Here is a 16,906-nt window from a genome sequence, read left to right on the forward strand (position 1 = left end):
GGGGTTTGGCAGCATCAGTCACTCAGTCAGTCACTTGGAGGACTTGGATGAGTGATCTTAAATCAGTGATTGAAATCCTCAACCAAGAGAAAGATATCACAGTCATTCATCGTACCTGAGTGAACACTGTTCAATAGATACTGGCACGACTATAAATCTATAACCGGTGATGTTCATTTATGATGTTATTTCTGCTCTTTTAACAAACATGAGTGTAATTTCTTTGATGTTCTTGTAAACCTGTTCTAGGCCTCGATGTTGTTCTATCAAATTGAGTAATATTGACATTTTTGACAAATTGTGCATATCATGAAAACTTTGGAGTGGAAGCAGGAGAGCTTTTATGTTAAATCCTAACCCGTTTCATCAGAATAACTATTATTGTGTAGGTGTAGGAAATTCCGGTTTAATGTAAAATACTGGTGTGATATGTATTCAACAAATGGGTCATTTACTGAATTCTTCAGGGGTGAAAAGTTCAGTTCTACTCCAATTCTTACTAGTTATGAGGCCTACTCTGGAGATTTTGATTAATAATGCAAAATATAATCAGCAAGTAAATTTCTTTTGGATTAAGACAGAGGCTGCACAGTGGTGTAGTGGTTAGTACTTTCACCTTGCAGCTAGAAGGTCCCTGGTTCGCGTCCCGGCTTTCCCGGGATCTTTCTGCATGGAGTTTGCATGTTCTCCCTGTGCATGCGTGGGTTTTCTCCGGGTACTCCGGCTTCCTCCCACAGTCCAAAAATATGCTGAGGTTAATTGGTCATTCTAAATTGCCCGTAGGTGTGAATGTGAGAGTGATTGTTTGTCTCTGTATGTAGCCCTGTGACAGACTGGTGACCTGTCTAGGGTGTCCCCTGCCTTCACCTGAGTCAGCTGGGATAGACTCCAGCCCCCCCATGACCCTAGTGAGGATTAAGCAGTGTATAGATAATGGATGGATGGATGGATGGATTAAGACAGGATAAGAGAAAGCTTGAATATTAACTGAGAGAAATCTTTACACAACAAAATATAAATTAAATAAAATTAATCCCAACTTGACCAGTTATTTGCCAGCTTCATCCATGATTTCTATTACAACTAATATATAAAGGATAATATAATATCCTGTTTGGGTGAGTTGTTCATTTCCATTGTCACCAATAAATTTGTTAGTAAGATATCTTTGGATTTATTGGATTTTCAATTAATAACTTTTTCTGGTCTTGAAATTAATATTTAATTTGGTTAGTTAATTGTGGTTTTAATCTTAATATCATATAAGTCAGGTAAATATACATAATAAATGATTTTGTAGGGTCTTGACACGAATATTTAACTTCGTTAGGTGTAATACTATTTTAACAATATTGGTCGTTTTTAACCTTGATAGTAAATTTGTCAGGTAAATTTGCATTAATAGTAATATTGTAGGGCCTTAATTTATAATATTAATGTAGTGAGGTAAATTTGCATAAATAATACTGTTGTAGGTTCTTAACTGTTGAAATAAATTAGTCAGGTAAATTAGTATTTTACATTATATTGTTGGGCTTAAACCTTAATAATAAATTAGTCAGGAGAATTTGTGCATAATTAATAATACTGTAGGGAATTAACCATACTATTATGTAAATTTGTCATTTATATAACATTTTAGGGCCTTAACCTTAGTATTTAATTACTGAGCTAAATTACTATTTTATATTATATTGTGGGGTTTCAAATTTTATAGTAAATTATTCAGATAAATTAACAGAATAAATAATATTGAAGGGCCTAAACTTTAGCAATAAATTAGTCAGGCAGTTCTGGATTTTACATGATGCTATAGGGTTTTAATCTTTAAATTAAACTAGGAAGGTAAATTTTCATTTGTAATGATATTTTAGGGTCTTAATATTGGTAATAAACTGGAATGCTAAAATCTTATGTTACATAATGTAGGGGTTTTTATTCATATTTTTTTAAATATTATGTTGGGTCAATTTGCAGAATTAATGACATTCTAGGGTCTTAATCTTCATAATAAATTAGCCGGGTAAATTTGTATTTTTTATTTTGTTGTGAAGTTTAAACCTAAATAGTAAATTATTTGGGTAAATTTGTGTAAATTAATAATATTGAAGGGCTTTAATTAGTCAGGTAGTTTGGGATTTTATTTCATATTGTAGGGCTTTAATTTTAATATTAATCTGTAAGGGGAGTTTGCATGAAAAATAACATTTTAGTGTCTTAATTTTAGTCAGAAATTGGTGTGGTAAATTGGTACTTCTAATATAATATTGTAGAGTATTTTTTGCTGTTAAATTATGTTAGACTTGTAAATTTGCATAGTTAATAATATGGTTGGTCTTTAGCCTTAGTAATAAATGAGTCAGGTAGATTTGTATTTTCTATTATACTATGGGGTATAACGATAATAGTAAATTATTCAGGTAAATTTGAACAGAATTAACAATATTGTACGGTTTTAAACTTACTATATAATTTTGACAGGTAATTTTGGATTTTATGTATAATATTAAATTGTAAACTATTGGTCAAATTGTACAATTAATAATATTGTATGGTATTAACCTCAGTAATAAATTAGTCAGGAAAATTTGTATTCTATATTTTGTTGTGGTGTTTAAACCCTAATAATAAATTAGTCAGGTAAATTTATGTAGAATTAAGAATATTGTATAATAAAAATTTAAAATATAGAAGGTATAATAATAATAACGAATTGCATAAATGGTAATAATTTACGATTTTAACGTTACTATTTGACTTAGACAGCTAAATTTCTAGTTTGTACCATGATGTAGGATCTTAACTGAAATATTTAAATTTTATTTAAGTGTTGTTAAGCACTCAGTCGGTCAGAAATGCCAAATAAATCTTGATATTAGTAATTTTTTAATAACCTACAGTAAGATAATTAAAAGGCGTATGATCCTTCCCGGCCACCGTCGTGTCTCCGCTATCCTTGCCCCGTCAGTTTCTTGACTTTCCTTCCGACTCCTGCGCAGCTTCTTCCCGGTCTTCTGCTCCGTCTTACCCCCGGCCTGCCTCCTGGTTGACATGTCGGAGTACAACGCGGTACCTCCGCCCGGCTCGGGGGCTCCTCTCGGCGGACCGGCGGCCCTCGGTAACGGAGCCGGAGGCATCAAGAAGGATGCGTTTGCGGACGCGGTGCAGCGGGCCCGGCAGGTGAGGGGATGTGACGGGCACGAGCGTGTTTGGAGGGACGGCTAGCCCAGTAGTTAGCATGGGAGCTAACGCGTTTGACTCAACTTGACACCTGACGGGGGGATTAATGTTCTGAATTCGCACGTTTTTTACGAGTCGTTCATAAATGTGTGACCATAAATGTCACTATTTCTTCCTGACATTCGTTAAAATTTGCTAAAACGTGACCACAATCGAACAACGTAAGAGTGTTAGCTCTTTTTAAGTCCCTCTGTAAAGATGTTAATTCTGACAGAGGACTTTTAAATGGCTTGGCTGGTGTAAAAGTGTTAAAATAATGTAGGTGTGATGCCAAACTGTGGTGCAGAAAACACCTTTAGGTTTCATAACAGCTAAATTATCCCGTTTTGTTATGTGAAACTCATCCCTATTATAACATAAACATCCACGATAACCAAGACAGACACAAAAAAATATAATAAAGAATAAATAAGCCTATTTATTCTTATAATTAGGCTAAAGGCTCAATAAATAAGGCTATAATTTAGGATATAGGAGGTGTGCTTTTTCATTAACGCCACTATTTCAGCTTTATTACGTTTTTAACAGATTGAATCTTTAAGGGCTGCTAATTGATGGCGTATTTTTCAGTATATAATTTGTATTTCAAGTATGCACAGTGCAATTCTAATGACATTAAATGCCAGATGAGCCTCTTATACATTATACTGCTCAGTGTTTTTACTGACCTACTGTGCAGAAGTGTGGGGGTATAACACTACATTACATCCAATAAACATACTACAAAAAAGCTGCAAAGACAAGACATAATGAGGGATAATATATGAACACTAATATATTGTTTAAATTTAGAGCTGTGCAAGTAATGTTCAACGCAAACATGTTCCTCCCTGATAAACTGTATTTTACTTTATGATCAACACAACAGGAGAAAGACAAAAAAGACAAAAACCAACAAAGAAAAGACAAAATATGAGACACAAAATGACAAAACGAGGCACAAAGCGACAAAAAAAGTAGACAAAAAACACAAGCGAGACAAAAAGGAAACACAAAACGACAAAAGTCAGGCAAAAAACAACAAAATATTACAAAAATGAGAGACAAAAGAACAATGAGCAATCTAGTATTTTACTTTCTGATCCAAACAACTTGTCATGGTCTAGAAATTATTTTAAATTTACAGTTTTACTAATTTACAATCTGCAGTTAATGTCTTCTCTGTAATTTTTACACTTTGAGGGCCGGATTGGACCCTCTGGAGGACTGCTTTTAGCCCGCAGGCCGCAGGTTTGACACTCCTGCTTTAGGGAGTAAATTTCTGGAATAATCTGGATAATGATCCCAAAATGAGCACAACTATAAAACAACTTCAAAAAGAATTAAAGAACAGTATAATAATGTGGAGCAGTAAAAGTGTTCTATGAATTTTAAGGAGCAAACTGGAAACAGTAAGATGTGAGATGACTCGTTTTCAGGCATTATTTTAGGATTTGGTTTGGTTGTTTATTGTTTTGTGTATTTTATTTTCTCTTTTTTGTCATTATGATACTGTTCTATGTTTAAATAAATCACAAACAGTGAATAAATAAATCTAGAACATTTTACACCCAGGATTTTCACAACTTTATATCTGACAGTCGTATTTTTTTGATGGTGTCTGATGTGGTAGTGCTTCATCACGTGTTTTAAATCTTTTAAATATTGAACTGAAGCTTCACTTTTAAAATTAAATCAGTTCGCAATATCTGCAAGCATCCATCTGTGCTCGTCCAGCAGATATAGCTACAGCATAACAGAGCTGAATGAACAGTACATGTGAGTGTTATTTATTTCAGAGATTGACTAATGTTGATTTTGTGTTTTTTTTAGATTGCAGCTAAGATCGGAGGTGATGCCGGTCCTCCCGTTAACAACAACGCCGCTCCAGATGGCTTCCCGTTCACTGCACAGAAACGGCAGCTGGAGGACGCAGGTAACGGCTGAACCTCCTCTTCTTCACATGCAGAGGTTAATTCTCACACGTGTTGATTTACAGCAGATACCGTCATTTCCTCACCTCACAGATGAACCAGAGAGCAAAAAGCTTGCTGCGCAGAGTGACATGGATTCGGCCAAAGCGCTGTGTGAGTTCATTTAGCCGTTTCGTGCTGCGTTGACACTTTTGATCTGTGATGTTTCTGACTCATGGTTGACTGTGTCGTCTGCTTCATCTGCTCTGTTTGTGTCACTCCGTCCTCACACAGTCCAGCTGTAATCCAAAACCTCTCTTTACTGTGTTTTCTCATCTCAGCTATCGGTGCACAGTTAGCTGCTCTGGCACAGCAAAGGTGAGAACTCGAAGCTTTCTGTTGGCCGTGTTTTATGTGGAAGTATGTAGAGAAAAAAATAGCTGCAGAAACTACAGTTAGAAAGTCTACTATTGCCTGATCTGTTGCCTCTTTTCCCTCTTTCCTGCTGATGGTGTCAGACCTACCTCCGCCACAGAGGAGTACAGTGTTCCAGACAGCATGGTGGGACTCAGTGAGTGCAGCCTGACTTTATTCTGACACCTACTGATGCATGACCCATTGATCTGACACATTTTCTGACCCCAACTCTTCTCTCTTCATCCACAGTCATCGGCCGTGGAGGTGAACAGATCAATAAGATCCAGCAGGAGTCGGGCTGCAAGGTTCAAATAGCTCCAGGTAATGTGTGGAGTTAGCCTGAACGGTTTTGTTCTACTTTTCCTTTTTGGATTTTGAATTTAGTAACATGTTTTCTCGGTGTGTGTCCAGACAGCGGAGGCCTTCCAGAGAGGAACGTCTCACTCACAGGGTCCCCCGACTCAATACAGTAAGTCCATTTTGGAAGCTAATTATTTCGCTTACCTGATCTAACATTTTTTTCACATTATGATGCTCTGTATTGGACGTATTCTTTTCCTGTGTCGTTTTTAGATCTGTTAGCTGTAATGACACATTTTTTTTTGGTGCCATAAGTGCAACATCTTGTAATAATTAGTTATAAACCGTGTCCAAAATCAGTCGCTACAAACTATATCGTGTTTTTGGCATTTTATAATGCTGTCTGAATGGTAAGTTCCAATTATTGCACCCAATATAGTCACTCAAAGTATCCCACAATGCATCGGGAAAAGATGCAGTAAGTCCACAATTGTTACTGCTGTCATTCGGTTTGCACATGGAAACGAGAATAAAAGTGTAATGTACAAAGTGGACAGCGTTCTCACTGAAAACTCCGGCCCCTCGTTCACACCGCGATGGCGACTGTTGCGTTTCAGAAAAACGTTCAAAAGTTTCCATTTTAGGTCATCTAAAATGCCGTTTCTGTGTAAACGGGAGGCTGAGACGCAACAAAATCTTTGTGTTTCATCCGAAAACCGTTGTCATGTAATCTGGCCCTAATATTGTGTTGGTGCAAAATGTCTCTGACCCATCAGGCCATGCGACCTCTGGGGGTGTACTCCCTTGGATCTTGTGGGGTGTTGGAACTGTGTGTTGCGTTCCTTAAGATGTTTGTGGTTAGTTTGTGTGTTGTGGTGTTGTTGCAAAGTAACATCAACTTGAATGCCAGGACCTGAGTTTTCCCAGCAGCACATTGCATCGGACCGAGATGATCAGTGTCATTCACTTCACCTGTCAGCAGCTTTCATCTTGTAGATTTTACCACATTAATTTAGATTATTAGTTAAAGAAAAAATAGCACATTTAATCGCACCTTTCTCAGTTCCCTAATTTCTGGCACACTGGTAACACTGATGCACACTCCATCCCAGTAGGTGGCGCCAGTGAACCTAAAATCTGTTTTCCATCCGTGAAGAAAATGCACAGGAGTGATGTTAGTGCATAAGAAAGTTTGGTGAACAGTGAAGAAAGATGAGACCTCATTGAGCTTGTTGGGTGGAAAGTTTTCTTTTAAAAATCTTCCTGATGGCAGCTTGGATAAAAGCCTGGTTGTAGCAAAATTGTGCAACAAAGACTTTTATGATCACCTCAATGCAAAACATGTTGCTGTTAGCACCAGAGCTAACATTAGCTACAATAGTCCTGCTACCGGCTAATGGTGTAGCCATCCCATAATACACCACTTTTCAAGACATTCAAAGTGCGTTTGAGCTTACAAAAAGTCTTAAAATGTTGAATAAAATCGCTATAATTGCACTTAGATTTGCAGTAATCTGGGAATGTAGCAGACAGATGAAAAATGCAGATAAATAGAAATGAAACAAACATTTTTGTCGTTTAAGTTCAGGGATTTGTCTATTCATTCATTCAGTCATCAACCAACATTTATTTGAGTTGAAAAACTTTGCTTATTGTGTCAAATATTGCTATTTGACAAAAATACGATTAATTCATTACAAAGTCTGTAATTAGTTTTTTTCATCACGTTCCACCACTAGTTTCAAATAGTAAAATGAATGTGGAGTAACTAGTCAGCTCTTCCCCGGCTAGGAAAGCCAAGATGCTGCTGGATGAGATAGTGTCGCGAGGGAGGGGAACGCCCCCGTCTTCTTACCACGAGTCCACCAACGGGCAGAACGGCACAGTTCATGAGATGATGATCCCAGCTGGCAAGGCCGGCCTCGTCATCGGCAAGGGAGGGGAGACCATCAAACAGCTGCAGGTAGAAGCTGCATCTCTGCAAACCAGCTTGTTGAACGCTTTCTCCATCTTTGTATCTGCAGAGGTTTTAGCCACGTCTCATGTGTGATCGTATTTAAATGTTTGGTTTTCCAGGAGCGTGCAGGCGTGAAGATGATCCTGATCCAGGACGCCTCTCAGGGACCCAACGTTGACAAGCCTCTACGCATCATCGGAGATCCATACAAAGTCCAGGTACAGCTGTTAAATCACCTCACCGAGTTCCAGCTAAATATGTGAAGTGGAGTTTCCTTGTGCTCTTATAATCAAGTCTTTCTTTTGTTCAGCAAGCCCAGGAAATGGTTCAGGAGATTCTGAGGGAGAGAGACCACGGCGGCTTCAGCGACAGGAATGAGTTTGGCTCTCGAATGGGAGGAGGCATGGATGTAAGTCTGAATGAGAACAGGTGACATCAGGGTCCTTAAACCATCACCAAACTGTTACCATAGAGATGTGTTTTCCACTCAGATCCCGGTTCCACGACACTCGGTCGGCGTGGTTATCGGACGCAACGGAGAGATGATCAAGAAGATCCAGAATGATGCTGGAGTCAGGATACAGTTCAAACAAGGTGAGGAGCAGTGATGACTGTATGATCCTTCCAGCTGTACATCTCACACGGTTGCTGGTGTAATATTGTGCACGAACACGTTCTCGTCATCATCTCAGGATAAAATAACTTGAAAGGTTGAAGTTTGAAGCCATCGATACAAAGAGTAAATTCCTAAAGTGATCTTAAGTCACTCTTAATCCTGAGTTTAGTTACTGATTTAGTGAATTTCATTGATTTGTTGGTTAAACTTCCTTTAAATCAGACTCAGATTGTAAACTGTATTATATTAATTCCGTAGAGACAGATGCAAACAATTCCAGTAAGAATGGATGAGAAAATTCACACTAAACAAACCAGTTAAAATAAATCAGGAAGCTGAAAGAACAGTTTAGATAGATTGATTAGTTTGTTGCTGGATACTGCAGGAAACTGCCCAAAGACAACTCAAAGCATTACTGCCATTTTTTTTGTTTCGGATTTTTCCTTCAAACTGTGTTTTCCTACCATCTCTGCTGCTGTAGTTAATGATTTTTTAGGACTGAACAGTTGCAGAATCAAATAAATCTCTCATTTAAATAGAAACTGTCAGGTTGTTTAAATAACTTTGTGTGCAAAGCAGGTGTCATTTTTCTCTGTTTCTTTGCCAATTTATTTACTTGACATGCGTTATTTGGAAAAAAAAAGTCAGTGAGAGGACACCAGTGGTTTAAGAACTTCAAGTGACTTCTTTGTTGTGTTAAACTGAGTGATTTCTGGCCACTGTTAGCAGCTTCCTTTGCTCATATGAGTTCTTGGCTTAGCAAACATGTTGCGTCTCTGACCAGTGATGTTAGCTGCTGATCTGAATCATAACGGTCTAGTCGGAGCTTCTCTTACAAACAGGGAAATATTAGTCATAGAGAGCAAAGCATGTCTTTGTTTATATATAGTTGAGAAATGGTTGTGATCAGACAGCCACGTGACACTTTCTCTGTATTCTCTGTGTTTTTAAATATAAAAAAACTGTTTATGCATCTCTATGTGGAACTTATATTCGTGTCTCATCATGTGAGTTCCTCTGCTCCTGTTTGCTCAGTACGTGTTAGTAATGTTGAGGCCATGGCTATGATATTCATTCCTTTGACATTTCTAGATTTTTTTATTTTCTTTTTGTCTCATAATGTTTTTTTAAGTTATGTTTTTGGCCTTTATTATAAAGGACAGTGGAGCGATAGAGAGAGAGAGAGGAAACATGGGTAGAACAGTGGGGGAATGACATGCAGTAAATGGTCATAGGTCGGACTCGAACACATGACCCAGCGGTCATGTGTTCGAGTCTATAAACAGAGACTATAGACTCTGTTCATTGGTCGACTGCTCAACCAGTGAGCTACCAGGGCGCCCGTCTCATAAAATTTTTATTAAGAAAAAGATAACATCCAAAAATTCTTGTCAACAAGCTGCTCGTTGCTAAAACATCCAGGAAGGACGTCCAGCAGATGTTTAATGAACATTGACTCAATGGTCGTGTTTCATAAGGAGCTACAGAGTTGGATGTTGATTATCAGCTCTTCAGTCTGCTTTGTCACACGATTGGTGTCATTAATTATTAATGTCAATAAAATGTTGCTTTCTGCACATTTAAATCCTTCTTACAGACGATGGGACTGGTCCAGATAAAGTCGCCCACATCAGCGGTCCGCCCGACCGCTGCGAACACGCTGCCCAGATCATCAACGACCTGCTGCAGAGCATCAGGGTCCGAGAGGAGGGCCAGGGGGTACAGATCACCCACAGCCACACTGAAGCCTGCTTTGGTTCACTCATAAACTAACAGACAGTGACTCTACAGTAATTACTCATCATTGAGAACAGCAGTTGTAGTTATTTTATAGTTTAAGCCTTCAAATGTTTACATCAGTGGATCCACATTCCAGCTGACTGAGGGTGAAGGTTCACCTGGACAGGTAACCGTCTGTCACAGGGCTACACATAGAGGCAAACAATCACACTCACATTCACACCTACAGATAGGGAGAACATGCAAACTCCATGCAGAAAGATCCCAGGAAGGCCGGGACACATACTGGTGATCTTCTAGCTGCAAAGCGAAAGTGCTAACCGCTGATCCACTGTGCAGCCCTGGATCCAAATCCTAAAAACAACTTTAACAGTCAGACATCTATACTGCTGAGCTACAGTCATGAGACTTCCTCTCCTCCATTTCCAGGGTCCCCCAGGTCCTCCAGGGATGCCTGCAGGCAACAGGGGCCGAGGCGGGGGACAAGGTGGTTGGGGTCCGCCTGGTGGGGAAATGACCTTCTCCATTCCTGCCCACAAGTGTGGCCTGGTGATTGGCCGGGGAGGAGAGAACGTCAAGTCCATCAACCAGCAGACGGGAGCCTTTGTGGAAATCTCTCGACAGCCGCCCCCCAACGGAGACCCCAACTTCAAACTGTTCATCATCCAGGGGTCACCGCAGCAGATCGACCACGCCAAGCAGCTCATTGAAGAGAAGATTGAGGTACTTGTGTGCTGAACAAGCAGGAAAAGAGATAAGAAGCAGCTGGAAGAAACAATCAGAACTGTTTCTTCCATTATCTCATAATTACACACATCGGAGTCAACAGGTCATGTTTGCAAATGAGAACTGGATCTCAAACATTTTTACCTGGTAAAATAAAGGTCAAATAAATACAACTAGAAGAGCAATCAGAGAGCGCAGTACTCCGCCAAGGCTACTCATTCCCCCATGTGGCATTGTCAGAGACGCAGCAATTATTTTTTTTTGGCCGATTGTTACATAACTCCACCACGTTATGTGACGATCAGCATTAGTTTGTCTATTGATAAAACATCAACAAAAACTTTAAAAAGATCAATACCCAAGCATAAGAGCAGGAATAAAAACTTCTAAAAATGCTGTTGATGTTGTAGTTCATACGGGTATGATAGGTTTTACATTATTTCAAAGTAGTTATTTATAATTAAATGTTGTGTGGCAAAATTTGCAAGAATATGGCGGCATAAAGTGGAAATAACAAATGGAATATGTCAGTTGTACTTGAGTATATATGCTTGGTTAAGAGGGTTGCTGTTAAATACTATTTTTAATATTTTACCATTTATTTTGATGAATCTAAAGAATTCATTCATCTTACAAACAATATAGTTTCATTGAAGCTTATTTTAATTGAGTTTGAGTACTTTCTAGTGTATTTAGTGAAATAAAAACATCAGAAAACGAAAAAATTGTAGCAGAAAGTTCAAAACCATGTGTCCATAATTTTTTTTGATGTCAGCGCTTTATCGAGTTCAACATATAAACGGATGGATATTTTATTCATCCGCATTCAAGTTATCCAGAAGAACGCACACGTTACATTCAAAAAACAACAAGGAAACCAATGTACAAAAGAACGTGCAATAAATCTGAAAACCCTGCTGGTGGAAGAAATACGGTCCTTGTGTCATTTCTGACCTTCCCTGAAAATTTAATTCAAATCTGACAGACAGATACCGATCGTCTACCTTGGTGGTGTAATTAAAAAAAACAACTTTTAAATGTTTGGTTTCAGGGTCCTCTGTGTCCTGTGGGTCCGGGGCCAGGTGGACCCGGTCCTGCTGGTCCCATGGGTCCCTACAATCCCAACCCATACAACCCTGGACCACCTGGGGCTCCTGGACCACCTCAGTGAGTACCTAATGCTCCACAAGCTTTAGACACGTCCACCACACATGATTCTGAGGTGTTTTACTAATAAATGACTTGTTTTCTCCTCAGGGGGGGTCCTCCAGGTCCTCACCAGTACAACCCTCAGGGCTGGAGCAACACCTACCAGCAGTGGCAGCCCCAACCACCCCACGACCCCAGTGAGTCACCCTGGACTTCACTGGTTTTAAGGGATAAATGTTCTCTTTATTAAGCATGTGGGCTGTCTTTTTTACACCCAGCACATTCCTCATGAGTAATGACACTTCTCTCTAAACTTGGGAAGGTCAGCAGGATGGAAATGTTGTGATGAGATGCAGTGTGTTGTTGTGTAGCAGCTCTGGCTAACCCTGTCTCTGTTTCCCCCCTGGTCTCCAAGCCCGGTCTCCAGGCCAGTAGCAGGAGCTCACCCTCACCCTATGAGGACCTCACCCCCTCCACCCTGCATCTTTTCTAGGCAAGGCAGCAGCCAATGATCCCAACGCGGCCTGGGCGGCCTACTACGCTCAGTACTACCAGCAGCCATCGGGGGCCGTGCCGGCCCAGTACCCCGCTAACCCAGCCGGAGGAGCCCAAACGTCAGGAGACCAGAGCCAGCCGGCACAGACACCGGGGGGCCAGCCGGACTACACCAAGGCCTGGGAGGAGTACTACAAGAAGATGGGTGAGACGAATGCCTGTAACTGTACCTGCTGTTAGCTAGAAAAACATCGATAAGAGTGCTGGAATAATCTGTCAGTGTACACAATAAATCAGTCAATAGAGGAACTATTCAAGGAAAATTAATGTACAGCTGTGAAACATAAAACACATTTTCAAATAATTAAAAAAAGCATAAATTAAAAAGTCATTTTTGACATCGATGAGTCAATATTATATCCTTTTTTTTAGTCAATAAATAAAACTACTCAGTGAGGCTTTAGTGTTGATACAAATAGGTTATCTTTCAGTTTTATACGAGTTAAACAGAAAATCTGCACATAATTAATGCCGAGTAATCATAAAGAATTGATATTGCCACTTGAAAATAATTGTCTGCAGCTATCCAGTTTTATTTACTTTAGAAAAGGCAAACAATAGAAAACAATTATTGATTATAAATTCTATGTATGATGTTTTTGTTTTGATTAGTGTACATGATTTTTGCTTATTTTTGGTTTAGTAATCAGCTGCTATCCAGGTCCACATCTTTCTAGCCATTAACTGATTTGTACATTATTTCTTCAATAATATACTTAATCAGGAGAATCTGGTGGTTATTTTCATTAGAGCCTCACTACATGTTATTTCTGTGCAAAATTTACATCATTCTGATCAATATTTTACGCTGTTTTAGCAGTCAGGGATCAAAAAGGTCGGCATACTTTATTTATTTTTATGAAATCTTTTACTTTCTGTGTTACTTTCTGGGAGAATAGTCAGAAATCATCCATCTATAGAACCAACTGTCACAGTCCACAGTATAATCCTCTGAAACCCTGAAGAACCAGTGTGTAGTGTAGCTGTCTGAAGGCCATGTGAGCTTCATGCCCGTGTTGTTGGTCTCCTGCAGCCCAGACAGGTGGATCTGTACCTGGAACAGCAGCTGCAGCTCCAGGAGCAGCAGGAGGAGCAGCTTCCTCGACAGGAGGCCAGCCGGACTACAGCGCCGCCTGGGCGGAGTACTACCGGCAGCAGGCGGCGTACTACGGACAGACAGGACAGGCTCCGGGCCAACCGACCACTCCACAGCAGGGACAGGTTGGTACAGGAGCTCCAGCCGGGTTCTCAGTAAGGACAGACCCATTATCAGCCTGGCCAGTATTTGTCATTTATCTGATTACTGGTAAAGTATTGAGCAGTTATTGATGATAGATGTTCTACTTCAGGTACGATGCAGCCTCCTCTCTCTCAGAAATGTCTTTGAAGCAGAAAAACTGAACAAGAAACCAGGAAATTAGCATCTCTCACAGTGGCCAATGCTATGCTGATGGATAAGTTAGAAGGCAGCCACAGACTGATCTTAAACAGAATCTGGAAAACAATGAATTACTAGAAAAGCACTCAGAGAGCACAGTCCTCCTCCAAGGCTGCTCATTCCCCCATATGGCATTGTCAGAAATGCAGCATTTGTTTATTAGTTACTGATGATCAGAAATCATGGCAACATAGAATGTGTCCATTTAATATAGATGTACCCACAAACAAAATGACCTTGTGCTGAGTGCAGGTGTGTGCTATACATGTGTATGTTATGTACGGATACCGAATTGCGTTAAAACGTTACATTTAATGTTTATTGGACCCAAATATCGGCGACTCTTATTTGCATATTGTGCAAAATGTGTTTACATTTTGTAGATATTATTTATACATTTCTTATACTGTGTATTTCATTACTCCGCCACAAAACACAGCAATCAAACGGTTGGCGTTGGTTTGTCTGTCTGTCTGTCTGTCTGTCAGCAACATTACTCAAAACAGATTTGGATGAAATTTTCCGGGAAGGTCAGAAATGACACAAGGACCAAGTGATTAGATTTTGGCAGTGATGCGGCTTATAGTCTGGATCCACGGATTTGTTAAAGATTTCTGTATTATTGCCAGATAGCGACACGGCATCACTGTAACCATGACAACAAGTGAACACTACATCAGCCGACTGCTGACGATCACATGATTGTGATCCTACTACAAACCCACCACTGAGGACTTATCAGGACTTATCCATCAGAAATGATCCAAGGACTGAGCAGCCTTGGCGGAGTACTGCGCTCTCTGAGTGCTTTTGTTGTTACTTATTTTTTTCTACTTTATCTTATCTTTTATTGTATTTTATCTCAGGGAGTAACACCATAGTTTTGTTGTTGTCTGCAGCTGTACAATGAAAATAAAGGTCTTGAGACTTGAATCTAATCAGGATCAGCCCTACAGAACTCGTATCCATCGATCTGTAGTTCTCATCATGTGTGTTTGGTTTCATTCCGCCTGCTGCATTTCACATTTTATCCCGGTATGATTAACTCATAAAACATCCTGTCAACTATTTGCATTTCAGGCGCAGTGAGAGTTGATGGCAGAAGGTCTCTGACGCTGGAGAAGATAAAGAAGAGGAGTGTGAACTCGAGGCCAGGATCTAGCCATTTAAGTTATATATCTATTTTTTATTTGTTGCAAGGAGAAATGACGCCCTTCCTCCCCGCCAAACATCATCCGGATCCTTTTTAATAAAAATGTGAACTGAACAAACGTTCTCTGCTGCTGAGGAGGGAGAAGACTGATCGATCACGACACACTATTTTGCGAAGCTTCTTAACGCCTCTGCAAACGTTTCTCTATACGTGGAAGCCTTGAAACGCTTACTCCAATGACTGAGTTGCCAATAAGTCATCGTTGATTCACTCTCTTCATTTTAAAACACTTACCTTTATATCTCAGTGTTCTATTTACTACATTGCACAGCTTTTAGGACTATGATCATGCTGCATATCTGGCACATCTAGGACTTTTTAAGGCCCGTATGATTGTTTGGATCTTTTAATTAAATCGTCACGTTTCCCTCCGTTGAGGCTTGCATGGGGTTTGGACTTGTGTAAATTTCCTTTTTACGTATGAATGTGTTCACCTGCAGTATTTTGTACGACTGAGACGGCTTCACATTGTACAAATGAGATTCTGCATTTCTGAATTATGCATGTGGGACAATTAGTGACTGCTGAAGGTTTATTGGGCAGAAACATGAATAAAAACAGGGCTACCTTTGACTGGTGGAACAGTTCCTAGCGGTAAAATTCATGAGCGATGAATGTGATTATGTATAAAAGTGGATAATGTGATTTATGTTGCCATGATTTAAGTTTCTTTTACATAATTGTCACTTAAAGACTCCTGTTTGAGTTTTACAGCGTCTGAAGCAGTTTATTCACTTGAGATCTTTAGTTTTTGTTTTAGAAAAGCGCCTGTTTATTGTGGACTGTAGGCCAAAGTGCAGGGAAAAATACGCTTTTTTCAGATTCGGCCAGCTTGAAGTGAACGATCAGTTATTAAAATGATTGTCAGACCTTTTCAAACCAACATAATGCCACAGAGCATTCACAGAACTTTCTTCTAAAGTTTCATCTAAGGCCACATTCAAGCCAAGTTGTGATTTTGTTTCCTCTCAAAGTTGCACGTTATTGTCTTTTATTTAGTTTTTTAGGGAATGCCAACATCTCTTTGCCTTTCCGCAGTCATTGTTTGTGTGCAGAAGATTGAGAATTTAGTCTTCCAATGTGTCCCACTTTAATATATCTTGTATGATTCCACATATTCAGCAATATAAAGCTGTTGGTTTCCACTTGCAGACGTGTGCATCAGGTATGATTCTTGTATTCTGAACGGCAGCTGTGAGTCTTGCCTTTGGCGGCAGCGTTGATGTTGTTAATAGACGACCACCAGCAGCAATAATCTGAATTAAAAAGGAAAATGTCCATTACTTTACAATGTGCACTTTTATCTTTCTTTTTTTTTTACAAACGGAACACATAGCTGGGCTGCACAGTGGCTCGGTGGGTAGCACTTTGTACTGTTAAAGAAAATAAAAAGGGCAGAAAAGTGTTTTACCTGCAAACGTTAGATTATCCAGAATCACACATCTTTAATTTCAGTAAAGAAAACTAACCTGAAGGCATAAAAAAAGAGCTTTTCTGTCAGTACGTACAAAAAAGTGCAACCTTCAGGCACTTTTTACTTTTTGTTTTTTTCAGTCTTGTAAAAGCAGGCTGCACAGTGGCTTGGTGGTTAGCACTGTCGCCTTGCAGCTAGAAGATCCCCCGTTTGTGTCCCAACCTTCCTGAGATCTTTCTGCATGGAGCT

General features: G+C 39.6%; 1 protein-coding gene across 3 annotated transcripts; it reads left to right on the forward strand.

Annotated features, from left to right (window-relative positions):
• Window positions 1–2,946: 2,946 nt before the first annotated feature.
• Window positions 2,947–16,534, forward strand: LOC111568927 (far upstream element-binding protein 2-like). Of its 3 annotated transcripts, none has more exons than XM_035948448.2 (18): window positions 2,948–3,180; window positions 5,053–5,155; window positions 5,247–5,306; window positions 5,474–5,510; window positions 5,651–5,703; window positions 5,799–5,870; window positions 5,961–6,018; window positions 7,626–7,812; window positions 7,926–8,024; window positions 8,117–8,215; window positions 8,298–8,400; window positions 10,020–10,141; window positions 10,592–10,885; window positions 11,940–12,055; window positions 12,146–12,234; window positions 12,531–12,737; window positions 13,626–13,813; window positions 15,111–16,534. In XM_035948448.2, the coding sequence occupies exons 1-18, from the start codon at window positions 3,052–3,054 to the stop codon at window positions 15,117–15,119; spliced, it is 2,025 nt and encodes a 674-aa protein (XP_035804341.2). In that variant the 5' UTR covers window positions 2,948–3,051; the 3' UTR covers window positions 15,120–16,534. The 3 variants fall into 3 exon arrangements, with proteins under 3 accessions (XP_035804342.2, XP_035804341.2, XP_023126573.2); XM_023270805.3 differs by having other exon boundaries at window positions 2,949–3,180; window positions 7,641–7,812; XM_035948449.2 differs by lacking the exons at window positions 13,626–13,813; window positions 15,111–16,534 and having other exon boundaries at window positions 2,947–3,180; window positions 12,453–12,671.
• The last annotated feature ends 372 nt before the right edge of the window (window positions 16,535–16,906 follow it).

The sequence above is a fragment of the Amphiprion ocellaris genome, chromosome 19 (assembly GCF_022539595.1).
Source record: "Amphiprion ocellaris isolate individual 3 ecotype Okinawa chromosome 19, ASM2253959v1, whole genome shotgun sequence".
NCBI lineage: Eukaryota > Metazoa > Chordata > Actinopteri > Pomacentridae > Amphiprion > Amphiprion ocellaris.